The sequence below is a fragment of the Ambystoma mexicanum genome, chromosome 10, assembly GCF_040938575.1.
Source record: "Ambystoma mexicanum isolate Mex_15411 chromosome 10, UKY_AmexF1_1, whole genome shotgun sequence".
NCBI lineage: Eukaryota > Metazoa > Chordata > Amphibia > Caudata > Ambystomatidae > Ambystoma > Ambystoma mexicanum.
The window spans coordinates 1,612,461,993-1,612,483,389 of NC_090932.1; the positions used below are offsets into that span (position 1 = coordinate 1,612,461,993).

General features: G+C 43.7%; 1 protein-coding gene across 1 annotated transcript in view; it reads right to left on the reverse strand.

Annotated features, from left to right (window-relative positions):
• Positions 1-21,397, reverse strand: part of GALNT9 (polypeptide N-acetylgalactosaminyltransferase 9) — a 1,283,051-nt gene that overhangs the window by 1,069,379 nt on the left and 192,275 nt on the right. Inside the window, exon 2 of the mRNA XM_069619988.1 lies at positions 5,289-5,469. Within this exon, the coding sequence (XP_069476089.1) occupies positions 5,289-5,469 (181 nt within the window). The remainder of the gene's footprint in view (positions 1-5,288; positions 5,470-21,397) is intronic.

The window sequence follows — 21,397 nt, forward strand, 5'->3', positions numbered from 1 at the left end:
TACGGAGGATTTTTGAGAAGGGAAACATACTTTGCTTTTTGTGGATGTCAGTTACTATGGCATTGGTGCAGGAGGATCATGTTGGTTTACATATGGTGGCATTTGCATCCAGATCACTGAAGGGACCAGCAGGTAGATATTCCATTGTAGAAGAGGAAGCCCTAGCATGTGTCTGGGGGGCAGAAAAGTTTAAAAGGTTCCTGTGGGGCAGAGAGTTCACGATTTGCACAGACCATAAGCTTTTGGTTGGGATCTTTACTAAAGGTGGGTTGGAAGGTGTATCGATGCACACCATGATGTGGGTAATGCTCTGCAGGGTTTACAATTTACCATGCTTCATGTCAATGGTGAGACCAATGTGGTTGCAGGTGCCTTATCCAGATCAGTGCAAAGAGAAGCACAAACCAGTGACAACAATGTGTGTTCTGAAGAGAGTGTAGAGATATTTCAAGTACATGAGACATTAAAAAAGGATGATTGGGACACTGCTTGTAGTGAAGATGCTGTTTATCAAAAACTGTTGACATTGGTTATGGATGGGAACATGAAGAATTACAATGGTGATATGTGTGGATTTGCAAAAGTGAAGGAAGAACTATGGGCTCAGAATGGCTACTTACATAGGGGACATGAGATGGTGCACCATCCAGAATGAGAAAAGTGATAATAGATTTGGCCCATGTTGGTCATTTGGGTCTTGCAAGAACAAAAGGGTTGGTGAGGTTGGAGTTTTGGTGGCCTCGATTTGACAAAGACACAGAGGAACAGGTCAACGATTGCATGGAATGTGTTGAAGGTAATAAAGGGCTCAGAGTACAGAAGGTGCCCATGATAGTGAGGGAATGCCCTTGAGTACCGTGGGATGAGATTGCTTTAGATCTCTTGGGACCATTTAACATTGGATGTGGAAGAGACAGTTACTTGTTGGTGGTCATGGATTTATTGTCGAAATGACCTGAAGTTTGTTTATTAAAAGACATTTCCAGCAATAACATTATACAATGTATGTAACAGTTATTCTGGAGAGAAGGATTTCCCAGTAAATGCTTATCTGACAATGGTTTCCAATTGGTGTCCAAGGAATTTAGAGAGTTTCTGAGAAGACATTGGATAGTACAAGTTAACACAGCCTTATACCACCCCCAGAGTAATGGTTGTGTAGAACGCTTCAACAGAACTCTCGTGGAGGCCATTAGGATTGCTATTGCCACTGGTGGCGATTGGATAAGGACAGTGATGGAAAGAACATTCCAGTACAGGCTATCCCCCCACAGTGTCACAGTGGTATCCCCTTTTGAGGTGCTACGAGGAAGAAAGACCAATTCCAAAATATGTCCAGGTTGGATGGGAAGGTCCAAGCTAGTCAGAGTAGATCTGAAGAATATGAGAGGGAAGATTCTTGAATCTGGGGCCAAATTTAAAGAGCGTTATGATCAAAAGAATTGCTGTAGAGAAGTCAAAGTTGAGGAGGGTGACTGGATCAAAGTCAAACTTCCCACCAAAGTGTGCAAAGGGGTCTCAATATTTTCCAAGCCAAAACAGGTTGTTAAGGATTTAGGTCCTTCGGTGTTAGTCAAAGGAGGTGGCATTTGGAACAAGGAGAGAGTGGCCCTCTTCAGGACAGTCAAGGAGAAGTGTGTGAGTGGAAGTGGGAGAGGATGAGTGAAAGTCATTTAATGCTTTGAAATTCATTTAGGTGTTCCAGGATAAGTACTACATTTACAGTGTAACTTATTAGTACATTGCAACATTGTATTCACTTTGCATCTCAATTCTGTAATATTTTCAATTTTCACCATATAAGTGAATTATTTTATTCCGTACATTTTGGTATTTTATGATTAAGGAGAGGAGGTGTTAGGATGAGTAACATGCTATCCAATGTACATCTCATTGTGTAACCTATCCACGTTACTCCTTCTTATGCATGCAGCTGAACACAGTGCACCTTACAGCACTAGGTTACTGTAGAATCTAGATGCTACTCACTGTTGGAGGTTCTAGGTTCTAGAGGGCAGGAGTGGAGATTGTAGAGAAGGGAGGAGGACGGTTGTGCTGCCCTTGCTGGGGGTTGTTCTCCTTTGGATATTGAACCTGGATCAATAAATGTTTCAGAAGCTGCCCCAGAGTCTTCTTGTGTATATGTTCTACACATAACAGGTTTGCCAGGGGGGATTTAGGGAGGCCTGGGGAGTGAAGCCAGGGAATAGTTTGGGGAAGGAGACCTGTTTTCCCGCTGACTAAGATTTCTTTTTTTCCCAGGCTTCAGGATGAGGTGGCTGGTTGTCATCCAGTGATCAATATCTGAGAGACATATTCCACCTACTGCCATTGTTGACCAACCAGGCAGTGGGCTACTTTAGTTCTTTTTAGAAAGCTGGACCACTCACCCCCTCAATGTCCCTTCAAATCACACTGTCTTTCTCTCTCCATTGTTGAACGTATTGTTTTCATGGTCCCTGTTCTCATCTTCATCCAACTACTCCACATCCCAACCGTTCTATCTTTATTCAGCTCAGCGTTTTGAAGCGGCCTTAGGCAAGCTTAAGCACTATACAGCAACCTAAAGAACATAAGGTTGTCTTCTTCCCTCTTCTCTCCGGCCACCCATTCCCACTTCCCTCAAAACCTTTTCCAGCTGACTGAATACTGCATAGGCAAAATACTTGCTGCCTTACTGCTGTTTCCATCTGCAGCACTTTCAAAACAGCCATTTGCAGTGTAAACTCCAATGCAAGCATCAACCTTAATTTCCTGGACTAGCTTGCATTTATATGAACTTCTTATGCCTCATATTAACTTCGTGCAAATGAGAATTCCTCCCCAAATCATTTGTTTTACAGTCAAACCATGTCTACTTGCTTATATAATACTCCCATTGGAAAGGGAGCTTACTTTTTTACTTCATAAAAAATCATTTTACTTCCAAATTTAGAAAATGGGGAGTAAAATACTCCCACTTCAAAATATTATCAGGAGCACCGGTTGTGCGGACATTTTCATTTAAATGCAAAAACCACCTATTACTGAAATTCAGCAGTTATGGTTAGCGCCCAACCATAATTCGCCCCCACCCTGTGCAGCTCAACATATCACATTGGACATCATCAGTGACATCACACAAGGCATCATCAATGACATCATCAAAGAGATAACATAATGAATCACCACTGCAATTATAATTGATATCATGATGGTCAGACTTCATATGGCTATGCACACAGCACATTGTGCTCATTAATGCTTCTATCCAGGCACTGCTCACAAGCCATTAGCTTCAACCTAGCATGTCCAAAATTTACAAATGGCTATAAAAATGTGTTAAAACTAAAACAACAAAACCACACAAATTCACCAGACACTAGGTCACCACCATCAAAAAACAACCCTATCTCAGCCACCACCACATACTGCTCATGACCAATCTCATGATGAGCGGCATGAAAAATGAGGTCTTTAAGATTGCTTTTATAGTAGACTAGCTGTTGCCCACGGCTTTGCTCATGTGGATTTTGGGATTTGGTAGAATTGTTTTCAAAAGACACTTGAGTTTTTTGTTGGAACTGTACGAAATATAATTTACCGGTGGATGTCATAACATAATAAGCAATGTTTATTGCAGACGTTAGTCAGGGCATATTAGATAAAAAACAAAGATAGTTGTTCCGTTGATGTGCATCGAGATATGTTTTTGTGCTGTAATTACAGACAATTACACAGACACAAAAATAATAATAACTTATTTGGCATCTGCAACCTACGGAAAACACTATTTGAGTACTTCTTTGTAAGCTGCATTAATGGTTCTCCCTTCAGGTGCTAGGATTAGCACAGAGTTAGCTGAGCTCACTCTGGAACAGGACATGTAAAACTGCCCATGAATGAAGAAGTCTTCCCTTAGGTCAATCCCCATTCCCTTTAAAGTCTGCCCCTGAGATTTGTTGATGGTCAGGGCAAAACAAACCTTTAAGGGAAACTGAAGTCTTGAAGGATGGCATTTTTGCTCACAAATACAGGATACTCTCTGTTACCAATTTTAAGAAGCAGTTCTGAAACGTACTTCATAATGATTTAAAATGTGAATTTTTACTTTCCTAAGATCTTCGGTGTGAAATATGGGTATCTTTCAAAAGAAATCCCCCCCTTTTCGACCTCCCTTAACTGTATTTTAGCAAAGTGGTAAAACATGTGTTTCTTTTTCTTTGAAGAAGAATCTAAATACCAATTATCAAGTCTGTACCATCTTCGATTTTTGAGATATAGGTTCTCTCATAAAAACATCATCCCCCCTTAATCCCTCCTTTTCACCTCCTTAGGGACAGAATTTCCAATTTCTGTTGATGAGTCAGTCAAAAATGCATCCCACTTTTTCCCCGTTAGGGATGATATTTCCCAAAATTCTTCCTTAGGGAGTGCCTGCATCGTGAAAACAATGTACCTCCCATGTTTCACATTTCTAGTTTAAACAGTTTGAGCTGGGCGTTGAGTCAGTCAGTCACTCAGGACTTCTTCTTTTAAATATATCTATAGATTTAAGCATTGTTTTATATCGAAGCTGGAATCAAATTCAAAGTGTCTTTACTAGTTTTGAGTGCTACTATGTTTCCTTAGCTCTTTTTGTTCATTTTGCTCTCTACAAAGTGTGGGTAAGCGCATGACATTGGTGTTGACATACGTCGCTTCATGAGCAGTGCATGGTATCAGCTTAGCTATTTTCAATCAATTATTTTTGAAAAATATGTACATTTTCATCTCTATAGAAGATTTAATATCCATTTTAGAAACATTGAATCATGAAGTTCTTATTACGTTCCATGGCGACAGCTCAGCATTTCCTTGTGAATTTGCATTCATTAACTATAGTGACGTCAGAGGACTATAGGCAGCGTGTGCAGAGTGTGACATCAATATGGGTGGTTGACATCCTCATCCAACCATAGGTCAGTGCTCTGCTCATTCACACCCACAGTGAAATATTTAATATTCAATATCAGGAACAAACCCCAATAGTGAAATAATGCACAATGAACTGAATAGCACTAAGCAGCATGGTAAATATTGAAATAAAACCAATGGACATTGTCACAATCTACATAGATCATATACCTAAATGTTCTGGTTGCTAACAAGAGACAAAAACCCCACCCCAGGTTTTAATTTGAGGGACAACTGGAAGAGTTTACAGATAAAGTTCACAAGTCCAGTTACACAATCCCCCTTGATGAAATAATTATTAAGTTCTCAAACTAAGACCTCTGATGCAGAAATGCGGTAATTAATTAGCTTACTTTTTAGGACGGTAATCTGGGATGGATCTGTCCAGGGATATCCGATCGCTAAGCCGGGCATTGTATCCATATTCTTCGTACTTGGCTTCCGATTCGTGGCTGTCGTCTCGTAATGTGGCTGCCATCCCACCCTGGCCCAGACCACCAGGGCCTTCGACCAAGCCCATGGGCTTGGCTAACCCTATGGAGGCAGGAATAAAAGTGAGACACACGATTTCTAATGGCCACTGGTATCGTGAAGATCTATCGGCACATTGTGAAGCACCCCCTTTTCTAGATCCCAGACTGTTATTATACCATGCTTTGCTAAAATAAGAGCACATATTATCCAAAACATCAAAAAGAGAGCGTTGTAGTTCACAAACATGATTATTAGATACTATGTTTAGAGGAAATATCTATCCCTACATTTGAAGGTATCATGACAATTCAAGAAATTAATTTTAGACACTTAAGGTCAATAGTCAGAACACAATCAGCAATTCTAAAAACATCAGCCATAAGCAAAAAGAAATGAAAGGGTGTGTTTTGAATATATAACAAGAGCTTTGAGTGAATGTTATGGAGAGAGGAAGAAAGCAACAGATCACAATACCACCAATGAAGAAAGCACAGGTATCTGGCAAAACAGATTTGTGTCTCTCGATCTTAAGAGGTACGTCCACCAACACTGATTGAACCAATGAGTCTAGCAAGTAGTAAGCACTGTCATTTCCCCATAATCATATGGACGCTCCAAGTCACATCATGCTCATCCGCGTCAGCTGACCCATCACAGGAAATGACATCACATGGCCCGCCCCTGACCCTGAAAGCATTACAGGAAGTGACAACATACAGCTTTTGACACTGAATACAGTACAGTGATCTTGGAAGTGGAGAAAATAATTCTAAATGAAGTGTAACAAGATCATGGTCATTTCCTCTCACATATAGTAACAGTATCAGTGGACCCGTTGACCAAACATGGTGCCAAGAAAATTGCTAATTTCTACATTAATTGAACAGAGAAGCGGCAAAATAGTGCTCTAAAACGAGAACATTATATAGACACGCAGGGCCTAATTCATGGAACTTTTAGCTCAGTGCAAAGTGACATTTATTTCCATTTCAATCCCAGCAGCCCTCTGCCCGCTGCCAAATGCGAGCCTGGCCGCACTGCTAGTTTCGGCCCCTTTTTATGAGCAGACATGCCCATATAAAGTCATTTAACCCCTTAAGTGCTAAGGATGAGTATGCTCGTCCTTTTTGTATAGACTTGATTAAAGCTCAGCAGTTATAAAATGTACCAAACTGTTTTCCTATTAGTTTCCACTCACAGCAGTGTACAGTTTCTTTACTAATGAACGGAAGTGTGCATTAACAAACACTTGTGTACAGGCACGTTATAAATATGCAGAGTCCGATTCCTGTGATCGACCCCGTTTGTTCCCAAGTCTTCCCAAGTCCTCCATCAGCCCTCATATCTTCTTGTCACCTCTGCCCCAGCCAATCACCCTTCATGAACCCCATGGTGCCTGTGTGTATAGAGTCTGCTTCCTTGTGCTGCCTCTGGGCCCAGTGTATCCTCATGCTTCACTCATGGCTCTGTGTCCCTTCACAATCCCCCAACCCCCAAGTCTCCCAATGAACACCAACCGTCTCCACCTAATCTTCAGCCTTTTCCTTTTCTCCTTCGAGATCCACTATGTCCAGGGAGGCGAGCTCAGCATCCGCATGTCCCCTCCATAGCGATACCTGACAGAAGACATTTAGATTTTTTACAATAGATTCTCAAATCATCAGCCTAAACTCCCCAAAGTTCACTCGATCTGAACCCATGAGTTTTCCAGGAGCAATTATCTTTGGAATAGAAGTCTGAATCCAGAGATTGGGCCTCATTACGAGGTAGGAGGTAGCCATGGCGTTATTAGCGCCATGGCTACCCCCTTACCGCATTCCGTGTCCGTGTTCCCGGAATAGGGACTTACCGGGTCCTTCCGACCTTGGAGGACCCGGTAAGTCCCCATTCCGGGAACCATTCCCCATTCCCATTCGAGCCCCCAGAGGGCTCAATGGGAATGGGGATGGAGCTATTAGCGGGCCCGTTATTAGCTTTGAAGTCCCTTAACGGGTCCCTAGTAAAACCAGGCATTGAGGAAGGGACCCGCTAAGGGACCTCGGAATAGGGTGGTAAGGGATTACCGGCACCGGTGTCCTTACTGGTGCCGGTAATCCCTTACCGCCCACTTCGTAATGAGGACCATTGTCCCCTCAGCACGTGGTAAATTGACGGGTGACAAAATCCTATCCAGACGTCTGATCCGAGCACAGCATCATCTATTCCATTATGTTTTGGTTAGGATTAAGGAACGGGAGGACCTCTCCCAGGAACCCGGAGAAATGAACTTACATCTGATCATCACTAAAAGATTTGAGACATTGGACTAGGTTGAGAGTTAAAACCATGCATTTCTGTTCAACGTAAGAGGAGTTGGAACCAACCCTAGACGGGTGATACAGAGGGACTCCAACCCATTATTGAGTCCTTGCTTGGTGGAATGAGGATCCCTTAGTTGAAGCAACACTCAGTCTCTTGAGGTCCGTCAGGTCCACAACGAGGCTCTATAGCGTCCCGCATGGCACACAGGTACAAGGGAAAGGTCACGGTCCACGCCTGAAGACATTCTCCAGGCACAGTAACCATGCTTATATTCTGAAACCCTGCTGGCACTGCCCCGGGGCGAACTGCACGCTGACTTGCCGTGGGTACTGTATCCCTATCCAAAGTGCATCACAGCAGTGTCATTAATTCCCGCCTCAGGCACAATGACCGCTTAGCCAATGTCAGTCAGTGTTCAGGACATGCCCTTTGGCCAAGCTCTGCCCAGTGTGACCTACTTATAGGCCCCTCCGCAGCCCGCCAGCACTGTTCCTGTGCCATCCATTTAGCATTGGTCCTTCAGGCATAGTGCCATGAGAAGTGCATTCGGCTTTGCCACATGCACAATGACTCTATCTGTAGTGCCCGCGGGGCAGAATGTGTGCAACCTCATGTCTTGGGTATTTGAACATGCCTTAGGTTTAGGCAGACTCAAGGAAAATGTAGTTTTATTAAAAAGGGCAGACTTGAGCCTCCTGAATCTTCCAGTTTTAACCATGATGAGCGGGACATGCCTAAGGAGGCTACTCCATGCCACCAAAGAATCCTTTTCAATATGGGCAGCGTGGGGCCGTGCCAGTATACAACCAATGTCGTCGTACTCAGCCAATAACACCTGGTTTTAGATGCTAAATTCAGGTTGCGGACGGTTTGTTGATCCAATGGAAACAATATTCATGCATATTTTTTTATCCTGGATGGATTCTCACCACCCCAGGACATGATTTGAAGATGTCCCAGTCACCAAGCATGGCTGGCATCAATATGTCCAGACGTTTGCCTGCAACGCGAGAGCAGCAACTCCATATTGGACATGGACTGGGATTTTTGGTAAAATTTTTTGGGGATTTCACCTCCTGAAATCTTTCTCCCCCTCGATAGATCTTCACAAATCTCCCAAGGGAAATGTAGGAGAGGCTATAACAACAGTTTAAATGGTCATTGCAACTTCCTTAACAGCGGCCAATAGGGGCTAACCGGAGCCCCAGGACATTTTGAAGCTTAATTGTTCTATTGTCTAAGAAAATCATAGAATTGTTTGCCTTATTTATTTATTTATTTATTTATTTATTTATTTATTTATTTATTTACATTTGTATAGCAGCCCAAAGGCACTGTGGCCTTGCATAGCTCAAGTGTGCAAAAGACGCAAGTGTGTAATTACCCAATCCTACACTGTTTATTTGCACTGCGATGCATGCTATCCAATTAATGCCAGTCCTTTGACTGCACAATGTATTAAGTTTCTATCTCACTCAATCCATGTTCAATTCTTTGCGATTACAAGTGAGAGGTAAAGCCAGAATTCAGAACACAATATAATGCAAGGACTAGGGACATGTCTTGAAAGCAGCACCAGGTCTCACTGAGCTGGAATCCATTTTGTACTGATGTATGTTAAAGAGAAGAGAAAGCATGTATATGCAGTGCATGTTTTATATTCTGCTGCACTGGCACAGTTAGAGTTGTAGACGGCTACATGCCATGAACCTGAGGAGGGTACATATTTACAGTGCCTGTCGCCTTTGCAGTGTGCACTAACGGGTCTACGGGAGTTTGAATGCAGTTTTTCTGAGTTTTACCCGCGTTACCATTAATTGTATGCATGTTGTTGTGGTGCCTGTAACAGTTATGAGATGCAGAGCTGCTTGCGGGGGACCTCGCGCACTGTTTTGAGGGTCCATGTATTTGTGCCTGGGGAGCACGGTAAGGTACATGTTTCTGGCTGTTTTTGCTTTGCATGGGGGCTTGTTGGGGGGTTACGGCTGCAACTTGCATATATGTTTTTTTTGCCCGAACAATTCCATGAATACGCAGAGCACGCAGCAAAAAATCTGCGTGCAAGCTCACGCAGAGCTGCTCTCAGTGCACGGGCTTTGCTGGATTTCTGCACACGTGTTGTTGTGTATGACTTGCCTGGGCAAGAAGGAATGTTGTGATGTCATGTGGAGAGCTGATGATTGAGTGTTGGAATGTATGGGTGAAGGTTCTAGCCTGGTCAGTTGGCTGCCTGGGTGATGGGCCGTCAGTGTTCTTGTCCTAATTCTATCTTATATGTAACCTAAGTAACTACTTGTAATGGTACCTAATATGCATGTAATAAACCTACAAGTGTACCTAAGAAGGATGGAGGCTGCATCATTTGATTGGCGACAAGCTGGTCTTTTATCAAGAGGAACCTGACCGTAATACTGATGAAAAGCTGCTGAACCTGTTACGGGGGTGCAGGAAGAAGGTGAAGGACAACACTGCGCCCAATCAAGTAAGGCCCATCACCCAGGGCGGCAAAAGGGGGAGGAGGAGTGCAGATTCCAGGTGCTCACATTGGAAGTGCCCATATTAGAGGAATTGGTTGTGCATGCACTGGAAGGAGAGCTGAGTCCTGGGTCTGGAAGGGGATGGTGAGAAAGGGAAGCTGGTTCATCAGCAGGAGAAAAAGGGAGGACACACTGCCCCAAATGAAGTAAGACCCACAAGGGGGAAGATCATAACCCTGTTTGCTAAAGGAACTGCCTTCACTGTGGAGTAGGGACAGTCCACAATAAGGACGAGGAGGCGTTCATATCAGCAGGAGAAGGGCGGGCCCATGATTAGGATAAAGGACTTATCCTGTGTGCTTGTGAAGGGGTATACCTCAGTAAGAAGAGCACTAGAGGGGTTGAAATGAGGAGGTTGCATGTTCCACACATTTCAACACTAGATGGCAAAAATCTACAAGGTTACCATGGATTTGGGCTACATGCGTGTTCGTCTGTGCACGAATAGTTGGAGAATATGAGCCATGGTTCTGTTGTGGCACAATGTGACGGTTGGACACGGAGAGGTGTTTAATGTACAACATTTGATGTGGCACTGATGACGCAATCGGGCCTGTGTAAGGAGTTGATGATCTGATGGCACGCACCTTGTGTTCAAAGGATGGCAAGGTGCGTCATCCGGCGCATTAGGTTGGCTGTTGCAGTGGTGTCATCACAGCAATACGGAGCGGCTGAGTTTCAGAGGAAAGCACCCTCCGATGTGCAAAGCATCTATGGGTTGATCCTGACGTGGGCCGAAGTGGCAAAGTGGGTATATCAGGCAGTGTAGTAGATACATGTAGATGTAACCCTTTGAGGCTTTGCAGGGGAAGTTGCAAGCATGCTACGTGAACATTTTTGATCAAGGACTACATGCTTGGATGTGGGCCATGACATTAAGTGTTTTGGTGTCTGATTATCAAATGTTTATCTAATGGTAAATGGATAGCCAAATGGTAAATGGATAGTACATTCATGGGCTGTATGGTAAAGGGTCTGTGTTTCATATTATAAAGTATGGATCCCCATTGCGTTGTGGGTGATAGGTCAGACTGGTAGTGCCCCCAATGTAGCTTGGTAAGCTTGGTGGAAGCGAGTGCCAGGTGTATGAGTTTGGCTGTGCTGATGGCGTGTGAGGGCCAGGTCAGCATGTAAGGCATGTGTTGGTGTGTGCCGTATTTATGAGTTTGGTTGTGCTGATTGGAATGTATGAGTGTAGGTTCTAGCCTGGTAGCACCCCCGGTTATGGTGTGGGCATGTCTGTGGTAATGGACATGCAGGGTCACACAGGTACTTCGATTTTGTGGTCTTGCACCACGTTCATGTTGTTTTCTTGCTCACAGGCAGCTGTGTTTGACTGCACTGTGTGTTCATTTATGACTCGTTCCATCCTCATCGGGGTCCAGAGTGTTCCAGTGACATTGGTTGTTGGTCTGGGTGTGCCTGGCCAGCACATTGGGTGCCGTTGTGAGTGGTAGAGTGTTAGTGCACATACTGTGTGCATGCCCTGGGGATGAGAGTCGGTGTGAATGGGTTGTGCAGGTGTGTGTTGAGTAGCTTTCCGTTCTGTGTTGTGCCAATGCAGAGAGGGGAGATGTTTTGTGTAGCGCTTTGTTGGGTATGTCGTGCTATTGCAAGGGGGTGGGAGATGTGTTGTGTATGGCGTGTCTGGGAAAAATTGAAAGCTGTGATGTCATGTGGAGTATTGATGCTTGAGTGTTGGAATGTATGGGTGAAGGTTCTAGCCTGGTCAGTTGGTTAGCCCTCTGCCTGGGTGATGGGCCGCCAGTGTCATTGTCCTATATCTCTCTTATTTGTAACCTAAGTAACTACTTGCAATGGTACCTAAGAAGCATGTAATAAACCTACAAGTGTACCTAAGAAGGATGGAGGCTGCATCATTTTCATGAATCGGGCCCTTAATGTCTCAACTATGGGAGACTGTCCCTCACCCTCTCCACCACCACGAACACTACCTGGTTCCGGGAGGCTCTTTAAAATTCTGCATCCCTCAAAACCTAAGCTATGCATCAGAAGAGCCTGTTTTCTATCTACTCTGAATGCCGGGCCGTGGATGGATAGTACATAGTTCTGAAAATACTCCTTCCATATGTACCACTTCACTAAGGGATTTCCAGGATTGTGGAGCATTGAGGAGGCAAGTATGCCATAGTACAATTATAACTCACGCTGGTAATTATTTGTACAGGTGTAGCCAGTTGTTCCACTCACTAGTATGTTTGTATTAACGCATTTCAGAAACCTGGCTGGAATCCCAAAAGCACGCCACCGTCCTTTCCATTAAGAGACATGGGGCCTCGTTCTGACGCTGTCAGTATCCTGGTGGTAAACCCGGCAGGATACCGGCAAATGTTACTGCCGTTTCCGGCCCTCGGTCCGGAACCATTGCAGGCGGGTTACAAATAGGGGCGAGAGAATTTTGCTCCTTGGAAAAATTGATGAATTTCTCTGCTAAATTCGCCAGCGTAGTAAAATTGCCTGTTTCTGTCCTTTTCCCATCAGAAATTGATTTGTATCATACAATTTCATTTTTTAAGAGGCAGTGAAACATTTCGAGCTAAAAAAAATGAACGCGATTTTCGTTTTGTTTCTGAAATTTCGTTTTTAAGGGGTGACTAAACATTTCAGACCAACACAAAATCATAATTCAATGGAGAAAAACAAAAATCGGCAAAAATTAGTGGCAGAATAGTAGCAAAATGCTCCACTTGTGAAATGGAATTGGTGGCAAATGTTGCCACTTTCATTTCATCAGCGGTAATTTCACCCACCACTAATTCCATCCTTCACACGGTTTGGCCTTCTTCACATAAACATTTTTGGGGAATGACAATGTAAGGCTGTGACTCTTCACCCAACCCCAAGAGCAACAACACCAAACCCCAAAACACAGGTAAGTCCTTCGACCCCTTTATTTCCCTTTAAACAGAGAAAGACATTTAGGAACACTTCACACATTTCATCCATTTTTTACTCATAGATCCTTCATCGTCATGCATGCTGTTCTCGAGTTCTCTTCCTCATCCTTGTTTGCACATTCTAAGGAATTGTGCCCATTTACCAATATCCCCCCAAAACCTACATTTCAGAGGTCAGATAACTTCTATATTCCGAAAAACATTTAAAAAAAATACTCCTCCTTTTACCCTATCCAGCTTACTCTATACCATTGACCATTCGCTATCACACTGGGGGTTGCTAATCCTTTCTTCCTGTAAATTCCTTTATACATGTGCAAAAGACACAATGCTATGCATGTCTTGTCATTCCTGGTAGCTCAGTTACTTGCCTCAATTAAGCTCTGCGGTCATCAGCGCGGGTTCCCCAATGTCAGCGGCGTCATAGTCTGCACGGCTTCACAATGGATGACATTACTGCATGTTGGCAAGGACAATTGGGAGCCTGCCTTTGCATTGCTTTATGATCCCTCTTCCTGGAGTAGTGCTCGCATGCATGGAGATTGCGATCAATAGGTTTCATTTCAATAATGTGGCAGTCAATGGGAGGTAAGGCTTGCTGCTACAGCCGAATGTGAATTATTAAGAAAAACCGCGCGCGGCCCCAGTAAAGAGAGAAGGTCGGGGGAAGGGCTGCCTTTTATTCATTCCTACGGAAAATTCATCTTCATCGAAATTGGGACAGCTCACAATGATTATTTTTTTTGCTGAGCACAAATATTACTTGTCGGTTAATTTTCCTCTTAAACAGTGTTACTCCCTTGTCTGTACAGAGGTTTATAGAGTTATGCTGCTTATGTGGAGGTTTCCATGTATCTGAAATACCCTCACTACTGACTCTAGGATAGATGGCAGCTCATCTTGTTCAATCCTGCCCCCCCAACCACATGACCCCTTCCCGAGCAGTCCTCTTCCAGTCGGCCCATTTCTTTTTTAACAATAAAATGGCCCACGGTCACACACAACACCCTCCCACCCCCTGCACACCCAGATCTGAGCTCCCACCTACTACCAGTATTCAACATCACCCAGCTCTTTGGAGCAAGTTGCCCACAACTGCCCGTGGCAGGCATCCACCAGTCTTCATCTTGACCAAAACACCACCCTCCAAAGTCGCTACTACCCTCTCCGGGTGGTCATCTCCTACACTTTCTACACATCGCCCCTCTGCATTAGTGGTGGCAAAAGGCCATTGTCAAGCAAAAGGTCAATTCTTGTCTTTTCTCTCTTCTTTTCTCCAGCAAATCTCCTCTCCCGTGGGCTTCTCTGGTGCGGCACTCCTACTTCAATGCTGCAAAGCAACCGTCATTCCTACTGCACGGATACACTGAGACCACACCACTAAGAATACTGACTGCATTCCAGCAGGGGGAGACCTTCGTCAGTGGTGGACACAGGTGATACGACCATCATTGTCATCATTTTCTATTAAGTGAAGATGTAAACATTGCCTTCTAGAAAAAAGATTTGGAAATTGTCCAGTGTTGTTTTCCTTCCAATGTGTCACCAGAGGGGTTTTAAAGTCGAACTACCAAACCATGGTAGCCCAAATACACCACTCAAAACCTGGAGTCAAGAAGGCCACCCTCTACCACCAGAGGGTCTTAGGGTGGGAGATGGAAAACCCACATATTATGGTTCCATGTGTTAATATCTCCGCAAAAATATCGCCATACAAAAATATCGCCATATTTTTTTTGAGGCGATATTAAGGCATGGAACCCCCCGGGAATCCCCGCTCCCAAAAACCCCCAATATGATCCCCCCAAAAAATCTCACCTATGGCCGTTCCAGAGGACAGGTCATAACACAGGTTATTCTCCATTCCATCGAGACTCATAGAACTCCATTGAGGGAATTGCCGTTAATCCCGGCACTGTTAAAACCAGTGCCGGAAATACCAGTTGTTTAATGCCAGAGGAGACGTTAAGTAACTGGTAGGCCATGTAGCACCGACCAGATATATACGTGGATATTTTTGGTGGGGATAATATGTAGTGAGACCCATATAGTTCCGTTTATGGATTAGTAAGAGCCTCCTTCTTTCCTGATTACGGTATAAGGCTGCATTGACGAGCTCCTTTGATCATTTGAGTTGCCACCTAATTATGTTTCCCAAACTGTCATCGCCAGATGTTGTAACTTTAATTAATCATTTGCTATTAACCAACAGGTTTGGAGGTCTGTGCTCCATCCAGCCATTTGATCTAGTGACTCAAACACAATGTGAGGTGGACGTTTGAGGGCCGCAGGCAGCCCCTTAGCTTCCGTTGTGCGTGAAAGGCAAAGCAGTATGGGAACCGAACCCTCTTGGTGGACCTGCTGGTCTATAGGTCGCAGACCATTCCAGTGATCGGCATAGGTTGTGGGGTGCAGCCTCTGGTCACTAGTTCTCTTTGTGCCCCATCACCTCTTTTTTGAAATAGAGAAGGGTGATGGCCCAAGTACATGAGAGCATTTCCAACTCCCACCTCGGGGGGGATCCCTCCCCGCCATACTCTTCAGACCAAGCCTCCCCTCTCCCGCCTTAACCTATTGTAACCCTTCTTTTGCCATCGTACAGTGCTCTGTTGCTCCCTAGCGAGGTGGGTTCTATATGTATGCACCCTTGACTAATGTATGTCGGTCACATATAGAAGTTAAGATAGATAAACATTGTTCAGAAGATTAATGGGGTGTTCTTGAAGAATGCAGTGTCACACTTGCCCTAGAGCCCCAAGAGTCGGCTAGATATCCCCCTTTCTGCACTATTGAGGTGCTTCACTGTCAGTGCTCTTAGGGTGATGTGCACATGTAGTGGGTAGGGCTCATCACTTGCTTATGATAAAGAACCAACACATTAACCTTTTCTTTTCAAGCCGGGACACTCACGCTATACCCGCATGACTGCTCCACTGTGCCGAGGAAGCACGACTTCCAAGGGGGTCATTCCAAGTTTGGTGCTAGCACACTAGTAGTTCCGGCGGGATACCACCTGACAGTATTGCTGTTTCTGCCATCTGTAATCCCGGTATTACAAGGATATTACAAGCAGCTGAAACACAGGTTATTCTCCATTCCATCGAGACTCATAGAACTCCATTGAGGGAATTGCCGTTAATCCCGGCACTGTTAAAACCAGTGCCGGAAATACCAGTTGTTTAATGCCAGAGGTGACGTTAAGTAACTGGTAGGCCATGTAGCACCGACCAGTAAACTTGTACTTTGAGGGTCGGGAAAAGTGGCATTAAACGTTATTGCTGGCACTTTTTTTCCAGACTGGCAAATTTATAATGAGGGCCTTTATATGAAAAATCAAAAGAAAATGAAACATTTGATCAACCAAAGAGCAGGGGCAATCATGTTATGTTACTGGGAGTTATACCCCAATCTGATGCCATTTAGACTGTCCCCAGGCGTTTCACAGTTCATTCAATGGCCCCCACTTTTCACAAGAAATACCTTGACAATGAAACTGACCAGTCTCATCAAACTCATAGGGCCTCATTACGACCCAGGCGGTAGGAATGCCCTTTCCTCTCTGCCATACAAATGGCCCAGCATTTGCACCAGCATGCATTTTCATGCCCGTGCAGATGCTGAGGAAGCCTATGGAGCCTGATGGCCTTATGTGGCAACGTAAAGCAGGCAGACTCTATGGGGACCCATTGTAAACACTGCCTGCCATGTGTCCCTGACAGGCAGGTTTTACTCATTTTGCATGGCAGACTGCAAAAGTGCATTGCAAAAGATGGTGCCCATGCTTGTATGCTGCATTTTTCTTGGCACCTTTGCGCTGTGCCATGCAAATGAGAAAAAAGTCAGCGGCGGGAACCTGTGCATGCCAAATTGCATGCGTACAGGTCCCCACCACCAAATACTGCTGGGACTCTAAAATGAGCCGCACAAAGTGATGGTATTAAGGGCCTGATTCAAGGAAATATGCACAGAAATCCTGCAAGGGCCGCGTGCCGAGAAGGACATTTTGCAAGCCTGCATGCAGAATAAAAAATGCGTGCCGCACATATTCATGGAATTGTTTGCGCAAAGTAACCATATTCGCAAGTCGCGGCCAGAATGCTGTGACAAATCAACTTCCAGGGCACCAGTGGCCCAGGGATGAATATCGGTTTCTAACCTATCAATCAGCCCCACACCTCTCGTACACCAAAAGGGATCTGAACAGATTGGAAACACAAGTCAATTATAAACCTCCTTGTCCAATTTTGGTAACTTGGACAGTACGGCTTATCTCTGAAAGGTCATGGATCGTTGGTTAGTTGCAACACAGCGAAAATACAATTATTTCCCAATGATGAAAGCGACTGGCCAGTCAAGGTTGTATAAACATATCTACTTTATTATTATTACAACAGACAGTTATAGCACACTACAAAATATAACCCACACTGTAAAGGAACACAGAGAACGGACTGTTTCATGAAGTAAAGGGAGGCTCTCTGGATACTGCCAGGAGGGTAGTCAGTAAAGCAATCCCTCTTACTGTTCAGGGTTATTTGGTTTCAGTACCAATGGAGCAAGGGGTCATAAATGTCACTAGGGGCCTTCGGAGAAGGACCAGGGGGACAGAACCACAATGTACCTTGTGCTTGTAGAAGTTCTTGGTGGTCAACAGGGTTGATTTAGTTTCAGGGCGCTTTGCAGCTCCTGCGACAGAGTTTAAGATGGGAGACTGCTGCTGGTATCAGGCTGGCTGGATGGATGGCTGCCGGCTGGCCTACACGGTAGCTCGGGGTCAAGAATCATCGTCTCTGTGCTGGTTGGCAAATCTGGAACGGTGGTCGAGGAGACTCGGATGGCTTTAGTGACTGCAGCATTATACCAGTCAGTGGTGCAACCTTTCGCGGTTCAAGGGCTCGACTGCTTCGAAAATGTCCTTAAAAGAAGGATGCTGGTTGATGCTTGTGTGGCACTCCTCCTAGCCTCTTCTCAGGGCTTTGCCATCCTTAAAGGCTGACTGCCCAAAGCTGAGGAGAGTGTTTGCAGGAAACGGCCTTGTCCTTTGTTCAGAGATTTTCTGGCACTTCCCTCCTAGGCAGTTTGCTGGCAGATCCTAGCAGGGCATGCTGTGTGCTGGTTGGGTACCGGTTCTGGAGCTGCTGGATGGGTCCTCTGAGTCTGATATCTCCCGCTGTTCCATGGGAGATGTTTAGGGAAGGGATTTTGCTTCCCTCTTGGAAATCCTGGCCTTCCTAAACTGGCAGAAGATGTAAGTTAGACTGTACCTTCAACCAGGATCCAATGTTGAGTTTGTGTTTCCTGCTTCTGGTGAATCCTTCAGATGATCTGGTAAGTGGGGAGCTCAGTCCTCTTTTAAAGCCAAATGGACCACAGTGATTGGTGCAGGCTAAGCCTACCTTAATGAACCAATCCCGTGTCCCTACCAACAATCTTCTGCTATGCGTGAGGTGAGGATCAGAGTGCTTTGTAACAGGAAAGGTAAGAGGTGACAATATGTACTACTAAGTACCACAAATGTTCCAGCCTGTTGTAGATCAAAGTGTCTCTCTGGTTAACTGAGCCCTCTGTGGCTCTTGATCAAAGTGAAGGTCTCCCTTGCTTGAAGTTTGTGGTGAGAACAGACTTCTGTCTCCCTCAAATCACATACTTTGTCCCTTTGAAAGGGAGTTTTCCTACTATAAACAGTTGTCCCAGACATGACATTCACTGCCCTTTGTACAGAGGGGTGGGAGCTACTCCAAGGTGACACATTGCATATCAAAGAGGTGTGCATTTTCGTGCCCATTGTTAAGTTCTGTGACCAGGCCTATTTGCATGCCTGTATTACTGTCATCAGTATGCGCCGCCACTACACAGAACATAGACAATAGAACAGGACATATCCATGGAGCCTTTGATATTTAATTAGGCTGGCCATGGGATGAGGAAGGTGTTGCTCTTCTCCTCTGGATGTTTTTGTGCCCCCCTCTCGCTGTCACCTCTCAAATAAATGTGACACAGAGGACTCCAAGCAAGTCCAGGAAAAATTACTGTGTATTCAATTCCCTAAATCGACAAAGGCGGATTTGCATGTAGTTGTGCGTGCAAGTACCCTATGTTCCGTGCAAATAATTCCATGAATCGGGTCCTTAGTGAATAAATACATTTTTTTAAATCGATAAAAAAATGACAGATCTAGCAAGACCGATTTAAGACCGCTCGGAGCATTCTTTTTAATCAAACTGTGAGACCTTGCGACGCACAAAGATGCCCCCTGCCTGTTTAATTTATATGTATCTGATCTACAGCAAGTTTTAGATCCTGATGTCTCATATGCAGTTAAATATGGTAACTTGTCCTTCTCTTGGTTGGGCTAGTCAAATCATCTTTTATTGATTGGCTATACACCACAAGGCTTGCAGTTGTAATTTGAGAGGCTCATGGCATAGAAAATGGACTTTATTTAAAAAACGAAAGTAATGGTGTTCAATCCTGTTGGCAAGAAACTGTTAAAACACAACTGGCTCCTAGGTGGTCAGAATGTGGAAATAGTCAAGGAATATAAGTTGTTGGGAGTGATCATAGATTATTGTCTAAAATGGGAACAACATTTGGAACAGGTTAATGGGAAATTCACAAAACTGGTGGGAGCCCATCAGCGTGTTTGCAGGGAATAATTGTGAGTATCCTATGAGATCATTGATTACACTGCAGAAGACAAGGATTTGCACGATTTTCACCTATGGTATTGAGGTACGGGGAGAGGGGTTCTGATTGAAACTAAAAACATTGGAGGTTAAGTTGATTAGGAAAAAGTTAAGACTGTTTCCAACTCTCTCTCTAGAATACATTTTGCTTGAAGACAATATCACCAGTGGTGGAATAGTGTGTCTACATAAGGTCATATTATTATGTAAGAAATTGCACGTGCAAGAGCTAGGGTCCTTAATGCATCGGTTATGGGACGCGCACACAAGCGTGGATCAACCGTTACAGCGTAGCTGTATGAATCATATTGTAATTGCATTAGAGACCCTTGAGCAAGGTCTGTGGCAAAAACCAACAAGTACATTTAAGATAATAGCTAAAGGCATTTTACAAATATGGGAAGATGAAAAAAACACCATTGCACTAGCGAGCAAATTGAATAAAAGGTTGCTTCCTAGAATATTATTGTGGTCATAGTGAGAGTCCGGCATACTTAAAGTCCTTTCCTTATAGTTATACGATAAGGGGATATTTGTCAATCAAGTTCAATACCTTGTCTAGTTTGGTGGTACTTGGCTCATGTATTGGTATTCCAAGGCAAATTAGGTATTGTCGGTTGTGTGGGGAATTAGTCCTAGAAACTCTAAAACATCTTGGAATAGAATGTGACCCCACTAAACATTGAAGTTGCAATTCTTAACTCGGTATGAGAATGATATTGACTGGTGTAATGTTCAAATTATATAGGAAATACTTTTTTAGGGTTATTATTTTAACCTGCAGTTTAATGTGGTCAAATCGTGTGAGATGGTTTTTAATATTCTTAATGACTTGCATGAACTATTCAGGCTGTTATACGGTTTTAAGAAATTACTCACGTATGATGTATTCATTATTTATTTGTGAAATGTGCAAGGATGTATATATTATGTATTTTTCATAAGATGAGTAATGATTGCGCAAGGCCTTTTATAAAGGCTATATGTGCATTTAAATAAAAATAAATAAAAAACAATGGTCCTAAGAATAATGGTTGATTAATGGTGATTATAACTTAATATTTGTTTTAGCGTTCTTGTATAGAATTTTTAAAAAAGTGTATTGAAAATATTAAAACATACATTGTTGGCAATTTTGTAAGAATATTTTAAAGATTTTGCCAAAGATGTACAACTAGCGTGATAGTGTTATAAATATTTCTTATAAGGCTGTATGAAATCTCAATTTTTCTGGAGTAACTGGGTGAAATGTATTTACATTTGCAACATCATGGCAATTGACCAAAGACAATCCAGAAAGTTTTTTGTTTTATTGGCAAAATACATGAAACATTTGTGTCAAATCGTGTTTATGTCAGTTTTGCAGCTCTTGAATACCACTTACCTTAATTTCACTTGGATGTTTACCTGAGATGTACTAATTATATACGTGTTCATTCATGAATTTTGAGACATTGGCCGAATTCAGTGCAGAATTTCATGAAACTGGAAAAGTGAAATTGACCATGTTGCCACAAACGATATTTCTAATCCTGTAGTGCAGAAA